Source organism: Tympanuchus pallidicinctus, unplaced genomic scaffold (assembly GCF_026119805.1).
Source record: "Tympanuchus pallidicinctus isolate F22 unplaced genomic scaffold, pur_lepc_1.0 scaffold7, whole genome shotgun sequence".
NCBI lineage: Eukaryota > Metazoa > Chordata > Aves > Galliformes > Phasianidae > Tympanuchus > Tympanuchus pallidicinctus.
This window is the reverse complement of record NW_026294791.1, coordinates 26,999,063-27,017,113: the sequence shown is the minus strand read 5'-3', so window position 1 is coordinate 27,017,113 and position 18,051 is coordinate 26,999,063. Positions and strand designations below refer to the sequence as shown.

The following is an 18,051-nucleotide window of genomic DNA, read 5'->3' as shown; positions in this document are numbered from 1 at the left end:
CAAAATACATCATCAGATATTGTAAATCAGATATTAGTACAGGTAAGTAGGAAAGCTCCTTTTAAAGAAACTTTGTCCAGGACCTTTTCCAATGCAATAAGCGATATTAAGAAAGAATGGGAATCAATTGGACAAGGATGACTTTCAAGATTACTCCTCCAAGTCTAGAGCTTCCTTACCTCAGTGGATACTCACCAAGTGACTAATAGATGACTTCTTGAAACTTTACATTTCTCAAGACTGAGATACTTGTTATCTGCCAATAGCTTGCCAATTGTTGTACGATTGTTTAGGTTGGAGAAGCGTAGTGCGGAGACCTCATTGTGGCCTTCCAGTATGTGAAGGGAGCATATAATCAGGAGGGGGAATGGCTGTTTATGAGGGTGGATGGTGATAGGACAAGGGGGAATGGTTTTTAACTGAGACAGGGGAGGTTTAGGTTAGATATCAGAAGGAAGTTTTTCACCCACAGAGTGGTGACACATTGGAACAGGTTGCCCAAGGAGGTTGTGGATGCCCCATCCCTGGAGACATTCAAGGCCAGGCTGGATGTGGCTCTGGGCAGCCTGGTCTGCTGGTTGGCGACCCTGCACATAGCAGGGGATTGGGACTGGATAAGAATTATGGTCCTTTTCATCCCAACCCATTCTAATATTGTATGATTCTACTATAATGGGGGATATAAAGGATTAATTTCACACATAATCCTTTAGAAATAAACCACTGACCAGAATGTCCATTCTTACTTTGTGAATCAATGAGAGGGTCTCTGTTACACTTTTGTCTGGTCATCTGTCAGTGACCTCAAGTGACCTCACCATCATGAATCTTGCTGAGTTGTGTAAGCTTTGTTAAATCACTATAGCAATAAAATACATTTCTGCTTCTCTCTTATGTGTGAAGTGTACAATCTCATCCAAGACATCAAATGCGGTCAGTCATAAATTTATGAGAGCATATGAGACTGTAGGAATATTTACACCAGAAGGGTTGTCTAATGGAGTACTTCTAAGCTGGGAGATAATCACGAGCAATAAATCATAGAATCATAGAATAGAATCATAGAATCACCAAGGTTGGAAAAGACCTAAAAGATCACCCAGTCCAACCGTTCACCTATTCCTAATAGCTCCTACTAAACCATGTCCCTCAACACAACATCCAGTCTTTCCTTGAACACCCCCAGGGTCAGTGACTCCACCACCTCCCTGGGCATTCCATTCCAGTGCCTGACCACCCTTTCTGAAAAGTAATACTTCCTAATGTCCAGCCTGAATCTCCCCTGCCGTAGCTTGAAACCATTCCCCCTGGTCCTATCACTAATGACACGAGAGAAGAGGCCGACCCCCAGCTCACTACAGCCTCCCTTCAGGAAGTTATAGAGAGCAATGAGGTCTCCTCTGAGCCTCCTCTTCTCCAGGCTGAACATTCCCAGCTCCTTCAGCCTCTCCTCATATGGCCTGTGTTCCAGACCCCTCACCAGCTTTGTTGCCCTCCTTTGAACACGTTCCAGGGCCTCAATATCTTTCTTGCAGTGAGGGGCCCAAAACTGGACACAGTACTCAAGGTGCGGCCTCACTAGTGCTGAATATAGGGGAACAATCACCTCTCTGCTCCTGCTTGCAACACTTTTTGATGCAAGCCAGGATGCCATTGGCCTTCTTGGCCACCTGGGCACACTGTCGGCTCATGTTCAGCCGAGCATCAATCAATACCCCCAGGTCCATTTCCTCTACGCTGTCCTCCAGCCACACCGCCCCAAGCCTGTAGCGTCGCCTGGGGTTGTTGTGGCCGAAGTGCAGGACCCGGCATTTGGCCTTGTTGAAACTCATCCCATTGGCTTCAGCCCAGCTCTCCAGCCTGTCCAGATCCCTCTGTAGGGCCTCGCTACCCCCAGGCAGATCCACACTTCCAGCCAAAATGTCTCAATCACACTAATCAGTGGGCTAACAGCTACAGGCATCGCTCCCAGGAAGGATGAGCCTTGCAGTTGGTAAGATTCTGAACCATTGGGTCCGCATGAAGAGAGTGCAAAACCATGGGGATGCAACAGGGGGAGGGGGCATCAAGAGATGGGGATAGCTGGAAAAAGGTATAAAAAGGCTGACTGTTTGTAGAACAGGGGCTGTCCTATCTTCTGTCTTTTCTCATTACATTTTTTATTAACTCTCTGCATATTTGCACTGTCTCCTATATGTATGTGTGTTGAAGGATTACAGCTTCTAGCAAGACCTGTGTGCATGAGAGAACATTGGTGATGGCTACTGAGGGAAGTGGGAATCCTAGTGCCTGTAGTGCAAGGGGCCATAACTCCATGGATTTGAAAAGGTCCTACAGACATTGAGCTCAGAGTGACAACTACTGGAGACTCGTGTGAGTTGGATTTAGTGCCAGCTACCAGAGCCAGGCTGGGAACATGGGTGCCCTTGGATTGCAGTGCCAGCTGCTGGCATGAATGAGGGTCCTAAAGTCAGTAACTGGAGGGTCCTCTCTGGAAGTAAGAAGATTTGAACATGATTTGACTCTGAGCCTGAAGTACCAGCAACTGGGGGATCAGTGTGAGTAAACTGATGCCAGCTACCAAAGCAAGTAGAATTCCCAGCTATGGGGCAGAAGTAATGTGTGCTCCCAAACTAACTGTGGGGGAAACACAGTGAGTGAGGCAGTGCAGACTCTCCACCAGCAGCTGAAGCAGGGCCATGGGTCAGTCACACTTCATGTGCCTGGTGCCAAGTGCTTGAGGAGCCAAGTAATTCTATCTTTCCCACCTCGTGTGCACGTGTATTTTCTAGCAAAATTTAAGCTGGGCTTGCCAGTACAAGGCAAGGGCCTCAGATCTGGGCCAGGTATCAGGCATACAGTGTTTTTGTGCTGGTACAGGCAGGGGAACCTGTGAATGTGAGTGCCTGCATGAAGCAAACTTCAAGCTGAACTAACTGTCGTGTAGGTGGGGTGTGAAATGGAAAAGAGAGCCTGGCATCTGCTCAAGGGTACTGAGTGGAGAGAGGGTCTCTGGGATACATCTATAGCTTTACTACCTGTGGTAAAGGAGAAGCAGCAGCTGTGTCCCCACCTGGGTAGATATCTGGGCATCAGTCCAGGCCCCATCAGCCAGACACAAGCAGTCCCCAAGGGCACCTAGATGAAATGTCTGTGCTCCCTACCTCACTGAGCAGTTTAACTTTCAGTCAGATGTAGTCTGAGTCACCCTCGGGATAGCAACAATATCTACTTAAAATCATGTGCAGATTTCAATTACATCTCAGTTCTACAAGTCTGAGAGAGTGCAGGTGCTCTCACCTACTTAGCTTTCAAGAGCAAGCTCTGAGGTGCTGCTGGGCTTCCTAGGGAAGGAGTGTGTGATCACAACAATTTTACATCAAAGATAATGATCACAGGTGAAGGATATTCTGTTAATTGCCTTCACTCTGTTCCACAACTAGTTAAAACCTGCAGGGGCAAGATACAGAACTGTGTGTTATCTCCTTAGTAGACTGAAGCTTTCAGTTCATTATAGCCTGCAAAAAGGGAGAATGCAGAATTAGAAGAGCACTTGTTTGGTGTGTTTGTAGGTAAGTCAAGTCCACCTTGCCACACAAGAAGGGGAAGTGGGTAAGCTGGCCATAGAAAAAATCAAAAGTGATTCAGTTTTGGGGGAAATACATTTATATATCAGTTCAATAATTCTAATCTGAGCAAGTGTGCTTTGCAGTGTAAACCAGTGTTGTTGTTTTTTGTTTGTTTTTGGGTTTTTTGTTTGTTTGTTTTTTAAGACTGCAGAGGTCTCTCTTTTAAAACTATCTCTACTCACATACTAGTATTTTCTTTGGAATACGTCCCAACACCAAAACAGCTGATACTGTGTGTCCTTCAGACTGACTGGTAGGGTAGAAGATATTCCCTGTACCGTCTTCTCCTGCCTACTAAAGCATCAAACAACCAAGGAGAGGAGAAATCTTCTGTGGCTCCTCTTCTACACCCTGAGAAAGTTTCACCAGAGGTGAACTAGACCCTGCTCAAGTGTTTGCATAGGAAGTTCATCATTTAGAGGCAACAACATGGGAGGAACTTCTCTTGGCTCTTTTGCTGTCCTTATATCTAGAGACTCTTGTAAGCTTCTTTTAATATGAAGCCTCTATTTTCTGTTGGGTTCCTCCATGGAAGATAATGATTTTGGTAAAATGTTTACCTAGACTTCCTTACACAAAGAACTATCATGACAATGCACTTTCTTAAGTATGTAATTTTAGAAAGTAAAAAAGAAATGTGTGGTTTCAGGCAGGGAAAATACTACTGCTGCATTTTTTTCTTTCACGGTCTTCACAGTTATGAAGGAAGAAATGCATGACTCAATTGATCTGCATGTACTGTTGCAGTTTGGTCAGGCAAAATATTCTGAAACATCTTCTGGGTTGATACTTATGTTTGGAGACTAGTATTATGAGCTAAATTAAGACAGCATGTGATTAACATTTATATGCACAATAACTTAAAATTATGGTAGAATGGATAGGATCTTCAGAAGTCTTTAAGACAGGTATTTTTAATTCAGATACACAGATACTCAAGGTAATCATATTCTGCACACTATAGTAAGAATAGGAATACTTACTGTAGTAAGAAGGGAAAAGAAGCTAAAAAGACAGTATTTATCTTTGCTGATGGTAACCTAATTAACCATAAACTGTACTAAAATGCAGCAATGTCCAAGTATGCTTTTTTTTCCTCCTGTACTGACAGGTCTAGAAATGTTGGTAATAAATTTAAGCTGTAAGGCTATATTCCAGTATCTTCTAATTTATCTGCAGTGTCAGCCTCTATTAGTTGGCGATGACCAAAACAGGGCATAAAAGGACAGATGTACCAATTCTGTACTTCATTTACACATTGGAAAAGAACAAGATTCTTTCTCCTCCCCTGTGAAGATTTAAATAGTCACTGATTTTAGCAAACAAATATGTGAGGGGCATAAGGATGTTTCATAAGGTTCTGGTCTGGAATTAGTATGGAATAATTTTATCTTCTAAAAAAGTAGTTAATACTGACATTTATTTTCAAGTTATGTGGTCTCCAAATCATTTCAGCTGAGAGGAAAAAAAAATATGGGCTTTTAAGCTCTTTTTAAATCTTAGTTTGTTGTTGTGGTTTTTTTTTTTATATGCGCACCAGTGGCTTTACACAGAGCTCCAGTTCCCTGCAGTATATAGTATCTAAGTTTGTTTCTTTTGGAAGAGCTGAAAGTAAAATCAAGAAAATGAATGGAAGACAAGATGCTTGCTTATGTTCCTGGAGGTGGTAGCTCTGTTGCCTTCCCTCTATGACGTATATGCAGAGATGCAATAGGAGATCTGATCTGTGCTTTCTGGGGTACAACAGTTGCTATCCTGTAGAAGTGATAAGTAAGAAGAGCATGTCCTTAGTCATGTGTGAATAATTTTTGGCTCTTTCTTGCACATCTAATCAACCAAGATGGAAAATAAAAACAAAACAGTCTTAAAACATGAGCACATTCCCTTGATGAATCTTAGGGCAGTATAGCCATGTACTCAGAAAAAAGTATTTTGCTGATGATTGAGTGATAATAACAAAATAACAGTGATCTAACTTTTGGAAGGAAAACACTTCATTTAATCAGAAATTAAATTTTGATTTTATTTTTTTCTGGGTTTTTGGTTGTTTGTTTTCCAGAAAAGAAAGTTAATTGTGCTTCATTAAAACTTTATGTATTTTTCCCAGTTAAGGTTCTTCTAACAGTTTTTCACACTTTCATGAACTGTAGACCGTCTTTCTAAATTTTTCTCTACAAGACACATTTTTCTGAAACATTTATAACCACAGTCTAGCCTGAGATGGAAACAGATGTTGAATTAGTACATTTTGACACAATATTTATTGGTGAAAAAAGTAAGACATGATAAATTAAGGTTGTCAAGGGAAAGATTAAAATAATACATTCAAACTGAAGCTGAAATTGGCAGTGTGCACAAAGAATAATAAGATGAGATTCTATAGGTATATTAGTCAGAAAAGGAAGGCTAAAAAGACTGTACTCCCTCTGATAAACAAGATGGGAGAACTGGTGACAGCAGACACAGAGAAGGCTGAGGTACTCAACATTGTTTTTACTTTAGTCTTTGCTGGAAGTCACTATTCCTATGTTCTTCAAGTCTCTCATGTCCAAAATCTCAAGGTAGAGAGAATGAAGTCTTTCCAGGTGTAAGCAAAGATTAGATTCATAACCACCAGCTGATCCTGAACATGCATGTTTCTATGGGGCCTGATGGGAAGCATCTCAGCATTGTGAGAAAACTGGCTGATGTAGTTGCCAAAGCACTCTCCAATACATTTGGAAAGTCATGGCAAACAGGTGGGAACTAATGAATAATAGGAGGAAATCACACCTATTTCTCAAAAAGATAGATAGACAGACTGACTCTGGGAACTGCAAGAATGGTCAGCCTCACCTCTGTACCATGAAGAAGATCCTCCCAGAAGCTATGTTAATGTGCATGAAAATAGGGGATGAAGATTAATTGAGACAACCTTACAATGGCTTCACAAAATGCAAATTGTGCCTGACCCACCTACTGGCCTCTTGTGAGTGGCTGAATCAGTAAGTTGCTGTCAATAGCTCAATATCTACATAGAGATAAATGATGAGTAGTGGCCCTCAGAGGGCAGATATTGTTTGATATCCTTATTAATGACTGGATTTGAGTACACTGTCAGCACGTTTACAGATGACAGCAAGCTGAGTGGTATGCTTGAGATGATAGAAAGAAAGAATGATAACTACATCAGAGTTGAGAAATGGGATGACAAAATCCTCATGGAGTTCAGCAAGGCCAGATGAGGTGCACCTGGGTGAGGGCAATCCCAGACATCAATAAGGACTGGGTGACTAAGGGCAATTGTGTGGAGAAGGACTTGGTGTACTGGTAGGTGAAAAGCTGCTGTAAAGTCTTCTGCATAGTTCCTGTGAAATGAGCAAATAAGCCATTTTATTGCTAGAAATCAAACCAATTATCATAACTCTTTCTCACATGAACTCAAATAACAAAACTCTCCAAAATTACACATCATAACAATAAATATATAAATAACTAAGCAAAGTCCACCCATTTGCTGCAATCACATATGTTAATAAGACTGCTTTAAAATAGTCAGAAGTGCCATCTGCTGCTACACACAAGAATTTCACTCTCTCTGTCACCTCTGGGTGGAAAGGAGCTCATGTTTAAGCAGTAGCATCTGTGTTTCTAGGAAGTTAATAAACTTAATATTCAGTTTACACTAAAGTCAGATGTAGTCTACTTGTTGGATTTACATTTAATCAGAATGTAACCTTACACAAGCACATTTCTCATTGCTTCTCTTAATATTTAATTTGCTTACAAAGGCTTTACAAGTTCTGTTCCAAAATTAATGCCTTCTACTTTATTTTGCTGGCCCACAACTTCAGAGGCAGGCGTCCATGGGATGGCAGCAGAGTTTGGTCCTTCCCAAGAACATCCTATTATGTCTTGTTCCTGTGTGACAGATGGCAGCAGCGGGGCAGTCTCTGAAGTCGCTGGGGCAGAATGGAGTCTTATATAGAAGTGTGTATGGAGCAAAGGTGAGGAATTGAATTCCTCAGCAAGGACAAAATGTTACTCATTGACATTCATTGATGCTTGCTGAACATTTATAGAGACCAAGCACTGGATGTGAATACAGTGAGGCAGTGGGTGATGCGTTTCAGAAAGGCTGCAGCAATGTGAAAAATAAGCCACATTTCAGATGCCCATGCACTGCTGTCCCACCACAAAACGAAGAGTTCTTGATCAGCTCATCTGCACAAATTGTCTAACAGTGGTGACTGTTGAAAAAGAGTGTTTTGCAGCTAAGAATTTGCCCTATTGAATAGTGATATTATGCTCTTTGTTGCATTTCCTGTGGAAATGAATAGGAGGCACTACTTCTGGAGCACCTGCAATATATATCAACAGAAATTGATGGATTTACCATGCTTCTGCCATGCTGACCTTCAGAGATGTTTGGGGATTTTGTTCTTTGATTGATACATTAATTGAGAAGAAAGACTGAGAACCAGAAATAATGAAGCAGAAGTTTTTTGTAGCCTTGAAGGAGCGCAGAAAGTACATGGAAAAAAGAAAAACCATACAGATACACAGCAATTTTAGAAAAATTACATTCTACTACAATACTTCCAATTCGTCCAGTAAGAGGAATATAACTTTTTCCACGTGAGCAACTGTTACTGATTTTGTTGATCACTAACTAAATCATCTTTCCAAATTTGCAATGATAAACTCAAAATAAAATTCCATGAAGGAAAATCACTTATCAGGTGGGTCTAGAGGAAAATTCAGCAAACTAAAATACTTTCAGTTAGATGGCCATGGAATTAATCTTGCAGTGAGAGATTAACATTGTCACGTTCCTAAGAACAGCTGTTCAACTTCTCTGTTGCTGCTGGTTCTGTTTTACTCATTGCAATTCCTCCACTCGCTGCTGTCTCATCCATGATCCTCCTGGAACTACATCTATGAACACAGCCACCAAATCCCAGCCTTACTGGCAGATAAAATACAGTAGTAACCCAATCAGGAAAGTTTCTTTTAGTGCCTTTGCGTTTTCAAAAGGTAGATGCTACCTGAATTCCTTTGTTGCACAGTGAAAATTTATTTACCTAAAAACAGACTTTTCAGTGCCATGATCAGTGGAAGTTCATGTCAATTTTACTTAATTTCAAGTCAAAAGATAGGATTGAAAAGTACAACTCATCAAAGACAACAAATTATGTCTGTGTCAGTAAGGCAGTATGCCAGATGAAAGAAAAAGTGCCAATGTGTTTTGTGTGTTGCATATGTTAGTCATATCATAGAAGAAAGCAGAAATATGTGTATGTCAATGTTTTGCAGCCCATCTGGAGCATCATCTTTGACTTTTAGGATGTGAGAAGGAGTTGAAATTAGCAAGATGTACTGCATGGATAAAACATGATGAGCCAAAGTGAGCGGTATCCAGAGAATGACCACGGAACAGTAGAAGAAAGGATTCAGCCTGAAAACTCATATGTATAAAGGCTACAACCTGCTGGAGATACTTAGGAATGAAAAAAGGTTAACAGAGTAAAGCTGGATGTGACACCACCAGAAGCTAGCTCGCTAGCAATGGGATCAGTCAGTGCTGCTCCAAAAGTCACCAGTGTTTGTGTCAATGAGATGTGGAAAACGGTAGCATACACATGAAGCTGGAACTCCTGAATGTCATAGAATCAAAGAATCATTAAGGTTGAAAAATACCTCTAAGATCACCAAGTCCAATCCCACCCTATCCCCACCATGCCCACTGATCACATCACTCAGTGCCACATCTCCACCATCACCTCCAGGGATGGTGATGCCCCAGCTCCATGGGCAGCCTGTGCCAGTGCATCACCACTCCTTCTGGGAAGAACTTTTTTGTAATATCCAAGCTGATGGTCTCTCACAGGGAATGGTTAAGGAGGAGATCCTGAAGTGCTAGAAGAAGGAACGTGGGCTAGTAAGAGGCACAGCTCCAGAGGATGTAGTACCTGTATGTATATTACTCTCTGTGCATACTGGCAATTTTTTTGGACTAATCATGGATGGGTTTTTGAAATTTGTATATTTAACAGCTGAAGAATGCCTAGTAATGTGGTTTATACGCTGCTTTACTGATATTAATCTTGAATGCATAGCTCTGTGGTTGCCGCTTAATTTTTTAATTAAAAAAAAAAAAAAAAAAGACAGTAAACAACTTAGATGGCAATCTGAGCTGAGCTATGTGAGCAGAGCAGTTTATTTTCTCATTGCATTCTATGACTTCCATATCAAGTATGGCTGGCATGGGCACCAATTATATTTGGTAGCACTCCAGGAAGCTCTGTGAGGGATTATTTGCTCTACTTCTTGGCACATCTGTTTTTATAAAACGACCATAAGTTCTGTCACTGATTTCATTTCTTCAGTGTGAAGTGGTGATGACAGGCAGATCTCCAATTCCCTGCAGTTACGTAGTTTGCAAAATTTACCACTGAACTACTGCCTGTTGAGGAAAAATATTCCAGAATCTACATACTGATTAAATACAAGTTATTTCTAGTTGTTAAAGTAAACTCTTTGGAGTCCTAGTAGTGAACCTGATGATAAAATAATGCTTGCAGACAAACTGTTCTCTTTTTAGACCGCTGGGATGAAAGCTTGTAAAAAAAAGTTTTGTCACCCTCTTGTAGATGCTATGTGTAAACACTCCCTACAACTCACTCTCCAGCACTGCCCATTGCAGATCCAAGGGGCTTTCTGGATGATGGCAGGAGGGGAAATAAACTGGGTTGTTAGGGAAATGGCTCAAAAAGTCATTTTCCTTTCTCCAGGTGTAGGATGGGAGCTTGACAGGACTTTTCATATGCCACAAGCATCCCCATGCTTTCTGTTAGGATGTACACCTCAAAATAATTAACTATATAATAACATGTTTCTAATGTTTATGTTGCTTCACACTATTGCACCAGCAAATGCAGCCCAGTCCTGCCAAATTACCAAAACCTCCAGCCTCAACCTAGTTAACTTGATGAGGAATTAGTGACTAAGCAAATTAGATGTGGACACAAGTGCAACACAGATATCCAGCTATACTATGGGTCAAATGTGAATTTCAGTGCCAACACACTTACATAAGATGAATTCCTGAGCTTCTATCACACAGCACCTGTCCCAAACAGGCTGTGCCTCTGGCCGTGTGTCTTCACAGGATCAGCTGAGCTGACGGCCATGAAGGCCCTGCTGTTTGTCAACAGAGCAGAGCATAAATGAAAAGATGAATAACTGCATAACCTGATGCATGTAATCCTATTCTCTGCAGACACGTGTTCCCAAACACTTTTGCCCAGTGCTCTGTGGATGTTTGCAGAGACTTCTGCAAAAGCAGCAGCCTGCATGAATCATGCTCTACGCAGCTTCAGTGAGGCAAGAATAAATCAACTAAATCTAAACCCACAAGCTTTTTAATTCATATTGATTTTGCCCCAATGAATATTTTGATGCTGTCTCCTGCAGGTTTTCTCTGGCCTGGATGCAGTTTCACTCTTCTCATTCTTGTTCATTTCTCAGTTTTCACAGCAGTGAACATTCTGTTTGATCTTTTAGCACTTGCTTTTTAGAGATGTGTGAAAGACAATTGACACTAATACTTGACTGGTCTGGACCATGTTCTGCTCTGATCTGCCAAAACTGCAACCTCCACCTGACCCAGAATTACCTGCAGCTACATAAAGATTATTATGATCCAGGGGCATAACCCTCTATAAATACAAATGTGGGAAGCTCGAAAGGTTTTAAGTACCTTAAGGCAAGTGCAGACTTAGGCTTGTGATTCGATAAAAATGGCCACTGTTGTCTGTGTTGACAAACAATTTTTGGTCTGTAGTGCTTTTGTTTGGTGCTTAGTGCAAATAGAACAACAACAACAAAAAAAAAATACTGGCAGAAATTCTGATATTTTTTTTTGATTTTTTTTTTTTTTCATACTTTGGATCCTTGGACCAATAATTGGATGTATAATAAATTAGAACTCCTTGACATCTTGGGCTAATCTCTAAAACCCCAACTAACAGTTTTATACCGAGTATCCTTAGCCCCTGTTTTTCAGAACAGGGAGAATGAGAGCATTTGTTTGAGAGCCAAAGGGGACATTATTTAGGGCTGTTCAGGAGACATTTAGAGTGGTGTGCTTCAGAAATGCTGCATGGAGAGCAGCTTCTGGGAACAGGTCTGTCTGCTCTGAATTGCTGCAGCATGGCAATTGCTGTAATTGGGAGAATTAAGCTGTGCTCCCTTCACTGTGGACTCAATGGACATATCTTTGGCTTCCTTGGATAAGCGTATTCTATAGCAATTTAACGTGAAAAAAGTAAAAGAATTGCATAAGGAGGGATCAGTTAATTGCTTCTGTTGTTTTTGTGAAAATAGACAGCTCTTCAGAGTCACTTTAGTGAACCATAAGAACTATTAAAACTGGTGAATGCTGAAGTTTATTTCTAATTGGGGCCATTGATAATGAAGTTATTTTGTTTATTGCTATCTTGAAGTAATATTTCATATTTAGCTGCAGGTTAACAGATTCAGCCTGTTTTAATCATTAACAGATAAAAAAATGGAAACCCTGACTTCTCACAGAAGAACATTTTTTTGTATTTTTAAAAAGAGTTTGATTCAGAAAAAGGCTGAAACACAGAGATTCTCTCCTACCTGGGAATCAAAGGTGGAAATAGATTAGGAACGCAATTGTAAGGGTAATTTATACTATCAAGAGTTTTTATGGTGTAAATAATGTATTTGTGATTACTTTGGGCCTCAAGTGGTGCAAACCCAGTATCCTGATTTTGGCTGGGATAGTGTTAGTTTTCTTCCTAGTAGCTTGTGTGTGATGCTGTGTTTTGGATTTAGGAGATAAATGTGGATAATACACTGATTTTGTTGTTGTTCTGAGCAGTGCTTACACTAAGTCAAGTCCAGCTTCTCATACCGTCCAGCTAGTGAGTCCTTCCATACCTCCTGCCCACGTGTGACACTTCCTTTTTGCTCCTAATTATTCCCTTCCAGTCCATAGGATGCAATAGCAGGATGCACACCTAGGGAGAATTGTTTCTAGCCTAGGCTATTGGCAAATGCACATGATTCAGTTCTGTGGGATGTGCATACACTTGAATTTGTTTATCATCTTTCCTTCTTTCTTTTCACATTAGAACAAATAGTAACAGTTTTCTTTTTTTTTTAATCTATTTTCTCTTTTTTTTTTTTTTCCCCTCACAGTTGTCTCCTGGTGTCCCCAGTGCGAATCGCGTACATCATTACACAGCAGTTAGAGACGTGCTATAGATCATCTGTTCTTCATTTGTGAATGATTAGCCATTCTCTTTCTGAAACACTGCTGGGAAGAAGTCTTTGATCCTGACTGCCTTTGGCTAGACCTCCAGACGTTGGCTTAGATAGAAATTTTGATCGTAGACTAAAAATGAACAAGTGTTAGAAACAAATGCGCTTTTATCCATAGAAAGGATATAAGGTCAAACTTTACTCTGGTCCCTCCGCACAACTCAACTCAGAAGGAATGTAGAGAAAGGCAATTATTGATTAATTAGTACAGGTAACTCTTAAATGTGGTCAGAGCACCATGTTCACCATTCATTAGGAACAGTTTGCTAAATTCAGAATGCTATCTTTTTGGTGTGGGGCACGAGGATTGAGTACTTTAGTGATATGAGATGCTTCATTTTAAAGAATAGTAAGCTATGGACATATGTGCACTGTTTCTGATAACAGTGGATGTGTTATCTTTAGAATGAATATATACAGTGACTAAATATGTATATACAGCTTTATATTTTGTCAATATTGTTTTCTCTTCATTGTTTTCTCTTGTAAGGCATATGAACTAAAAGTTCTGTTAATACATAAAAAGGAAAATAAATTTGTACAAATTATGAGCAATTTTTTTCTTGTTTGTTTATCAAAATTTGCTAAAATTCTGTGAATCTCTTTCAAAAAAATTTCTTTTATTTCCTTTTTTTCTTTTTTTTTAGTAGATATTGCACATTATAAGCATATACACCCTGTCTGTCATGTCTTAGGTAAATTTATTTAAATTTTAGGGTTAGAGTTAGGGAAGGGAGTGAAAATGAAATTAAAAAAAAAAAAAAGAAGAAAAAAACAAAAAAACAAAAAAATGAAAAAGAAATCTGGAGTTATTTTTTATCTTGACCAATTACATTCTTCACATAAATAAAGGTAATCTAGTCTGCTAGGAATCTCAGGTCTGCTAGCCAAATCTGTGCAAAGCAAGACTGATTGTGTCATTATGTGAAGCTGCTCAAAGCCTTGTTCAGCTCAGTGTTGGCTATCTCCAAGCATGGAGATTCCATAAAAATGCCTATATATGTTGTGTTTTATATTACAGATCTGATAGCATTCAGGAATTAATTTCACAGTCCCTTGGCAATGCACATCCGCAATTTCAGAGCCCTACATTGTTTATATAGATCTTGGAAAGAAAATGCCAAGGGTGCTAAGGTGTATGGATGTCAGTGCACAAAGAGTCCATGTAACCACCCCACGCTTTTGGATAGAAGAATGGGGATAGGCCTTCTGCACACTCTTTCTTTTCTTCTTTCCTTCCTTTTATTTCCAATTCCTCTTTCTCATCACTCACAAGAATTGCACAATCTTTATGTTACCTTTTGAACTCAACAGTGATGTACTTTCCTGAATCCCATCTTTCCATGGATAAATGGAAAACAAGGAATACACAAGGAATGTTTACCTAGTTAACATATTTTAATTCATCATTTACAAAGAGACTTTTACTTTTCCTTATCTCCCTGCAATTATCTATACATTGCACTGTATCATGCAACATTTTATGTAGACAAAGCTTTATAATACTATATTTGAGCATTAGTTATTTATTTAACCACCACTTAGTGATCATCAATGTTCTATCCCAGGCAAAGCTAAATTTAAAAATAGAAATAAAAGCCTCATTCCATTATATTAAACATATTGGGAGGTTTTCAATAGCCTTTAAGGAAACTTAGATTAAAAATTCTGAGAGTAATTACAGAATCAGTAGTTTATATGAATAAACCTAATTTTGTCTAAAAGGATTCCTAACTAATGGATAGAATAAGTGTAGTAGATATATGATATTTGGAACTTAGCAGTACATTTACTACAATGTCTCAAAATTTTAATTGAAAAGTTAATTTAAATTAGCATTCATATGAACTGTCTTGTGATTTGAAACTGTGCTAAGTGACCATCTTCATTCCTAAATTCTGCTATTTCTCTGAAAGCTATCGTTTGTTAGAGAACACTAGAGACCTGTATGAAGTCCATTGTACAGAAGCAACTGAGCTGTGAAAGAAATTATTACATAGACTGGGATTTGCTAGTTAATTACAAATTATTGTGAAGCAAATTAATTTATTTTAGCCTATCTCCAAGTGTGTAAACATGTGTCAGTTCTCCACAAACTTAATTATTTTACATTCCACAGTGATCTGATATGATTTGATGGTCATTCTTAGCTCTGTATTGATTAGCAATGCTACATCATTCTGAAATACAGACAGTTAATGCTTTTTTTTTCTGTGAGAACTCAAGAGCACATTGACTTAGAATGTTTTCTGTTTTGTTGGGTTTTTTCCCTGTAATAAAATTGGTCTCATTGAGATACTATTTAATAGTTCATAAGTCCTACTTTGATATGAAATAGCAATTGATTTCTACTTGTACTTGAATACTGCAGGCTACAAATTTTAATATATTTAATGCCCTGCTAATGACACATCTTTGGAAATAATAAGAAAAGCATCTGAGCCATCACTGTTTGCTAATGTATCCTTGCAGTTTTACAGGATATTTACTTAGAACACATTGGCTACAGAAAAACATAACTAGTTTCTACAGGAAAAAATAGGGCTTCTCTCCCCATAAGTTTTATGTGGGAGTCTTAGATATAGAATCAATCAAAGAATCATAGAATCACCAAGGTTGGAAAAGATCTCCAAGGTCATTCAGTCCAACTATCCACCTATCACCAATATTTCACACTAGACCACGTACATAGTCCCTCAGTACAACATCTTAAGTTTCTTGAACACCTCCAGGGACGGTGACTCAACCACTTCCCTGGAAAGCCATATATAGATATGAAACATATGGTATTCACTCAGTAACAGAAAACATCTCAGAGCAACACACGTTCAACTGTGAGTTAACAATCTATTCCATCATATCCTTTTAAAAGTTTTAAAATTCTTACTGCTGAGGTTATAAGTAAAATGTATTGGAATTCCCTTTCAAATTGTTTGCATTGCAGTCTTTTCCCCACACAGATCATGGATCTTTGTTCTCCTTTTGTTCTTCTTTACTATTAATCCTTAGCTCTGTTTTTATCTAGCACTTCTGGTTTCTCTTTTCCTGGAGAAATGCAGTTACCTCATTCCAATCCAGTGAATCTCTTCTCTTCAGAGAAATACAGTTACCTCACTCCAATCCAGTGAATCTCTTCTCTTCATTGTCTCTAAATTTATTCAGAACAAAAATAAATAAATGAATAATGAAAGAGAACTTCCAAAGTTTCCCAGTCAATAGCCCTCACACTGTATTTTGCTCATTGGCTTTCTGACAGTCCCTTAAGACTACTTCCATTCTTGTGTGCATGTATAATTATCTCCCAGATTATTTAAATAGTCCAATATAATCAATATTCTACAGAGACAATAAAGCTTTCCCATCATCAACATGTGGAGGTGATGCTTTAGCAGGATTGTCTACTTGCAATTTCAGCCTACACTGGAGTTGTTGTTGTATCCTTGGGGGAGGGGGCTGTATTCTGAGAATCCCCAGTTGCCTACATGTTGTCTGCAATTCCTGCTATGTAGGCATGCCTTTTTCTGACTGATTCATCCACAGCTTCTCCCAGAGGAGCAGGAGGTTTTGTACATAATGGACAAAAACAAGGTGTAATTACTATTTAATGGCTTAAAACCCAGACCTAACTACATTAAAACAATGATAGTAGTTGGTAACATTGCAACTTTACCAACAACACGATCAACAGCATTTTGTAACATAGCCAGAAGTAAATGTATAAATAATACAAGACTCTATCCAGTGTTTCTGCAAGAAATGGATGGTAAAACACGTGAAATAAATTATTTATGTCATATTTCCTTAGCTTTATATCTGTTTCAGATTTGTAGAGGGATTGCTTTTAATATGCACTGACAGCCTCATTATTGTGTAAATAAAATGAATGATATGACATCTCTGCAGCTAAAGTGACATTTTAGATGGATGGACCAGGATACAGTTTAGAAGGCAGTGATAGCTTGTAGATTTATAATGAAAACAGCAACCAGTGCCTGTAAAATTCTACAGTTTTTAAGTTTGCATCCTAATAACTCACATATATCAAAAACTGACATTTTATTAAAGTTTAGGCAAGCCCTTGGCTTTAGAATCATAAAATTACATTAAATAGTGCTAATGAGACTTGGAAATGGTTCTGCAAAAGTTTTAGAGGTGGTATGCTGTTCACCCCTTAATAAGAGTGCTTACTGAAAAGGGAAAAAAAAAAAACAAAAGAAACCCTTTGGGGAATTTAAATATTTTAGTGTTTTTATCATTTATCTCATGCTGTTTTCAGATGTTTTTCTATTCTTTTTTAAAAAATATACATTATATCACGGAACTATTAAACTGATGAGAAATGACATTCTACAATAGGAAGACAGTTCTTATTGATTATGCCTTTTTAATACTTGAACAGAATTCTGTAGTTAACTGAATGGGCTGGGGCAATCGCCAGGGTCGACAGGGGCCCCTTGGCCCCTGGGAAACCATGGCAACAAATGACCTGAAGATAAGGGAGAAGAACAAGATAGACCAAATAAGGAAGAAACAAGGCATTCCACATGTCCATTGGTCAGTTAGTAGCCCTAAGGCATGGGGAAAGTTTTAAGAAGGATGTGCTCCTTGCAATAAACGCCATTTTACCACCCACCACATTGGTGTGCACCTTGGGTAAATGGACAGACCGATGAGTCCCTAACGATTGCGAACACCTGTATGAGGTCTTTCGCAGGCGAAAGGCTTCAATTCTATTATAGAATTATTACTTTTAAACATATACATTAACATGGAACAAGTGTTTGTTGACTTCTTTTTATATATAAATCCTGTTTTGGGAAGCTAATTCACAGAATCACAGAATCACAGAATCACCTGGGTTGGAAGGGACCTCAAGGATCATGTAGTTCCAACCCCCCTGCCTAGCAGGGCCACCAAACATCCACATTCAGATCAGGTTGCCCAGGACCCCATCCAACCTGGCCTTGAACACATCCAAGGATGGGGCATCCACAACCTCCCTGGGCAGCCCGTTCCAGGGCCTAACCACTCTCCTTGTGAAGAACTTCCCCCTAACATCCAACCTAAATCTTTCCTCCTTCAACTTTGA

General features: G+C 39.2%; 1 protein-coding gene across 1 annotated transcript in view; it reads right to left on the bottom strand.

The window, feature by feature from the left end:
* Positions 1 to 1,135: 1,135 nt before the first annotated feature.
* LOC128072182 (uncharacterized) overlaps positions 1,136 to 18,051 on the bottom strand; it is a 406,177-nt gene continuing 389,261 nt past the window's right edge. Inside the window, exon 2 of the mRNA XM_052665711.1 lies at positions 1,136 to 1,606. Within this exon, the coding sequence (XP_052521671.1) occupies positions 1,136 to 1,606 (471 nt within the window). The remainder of the gene's footprint in view (positions 1,607 to 18,051) is intronic.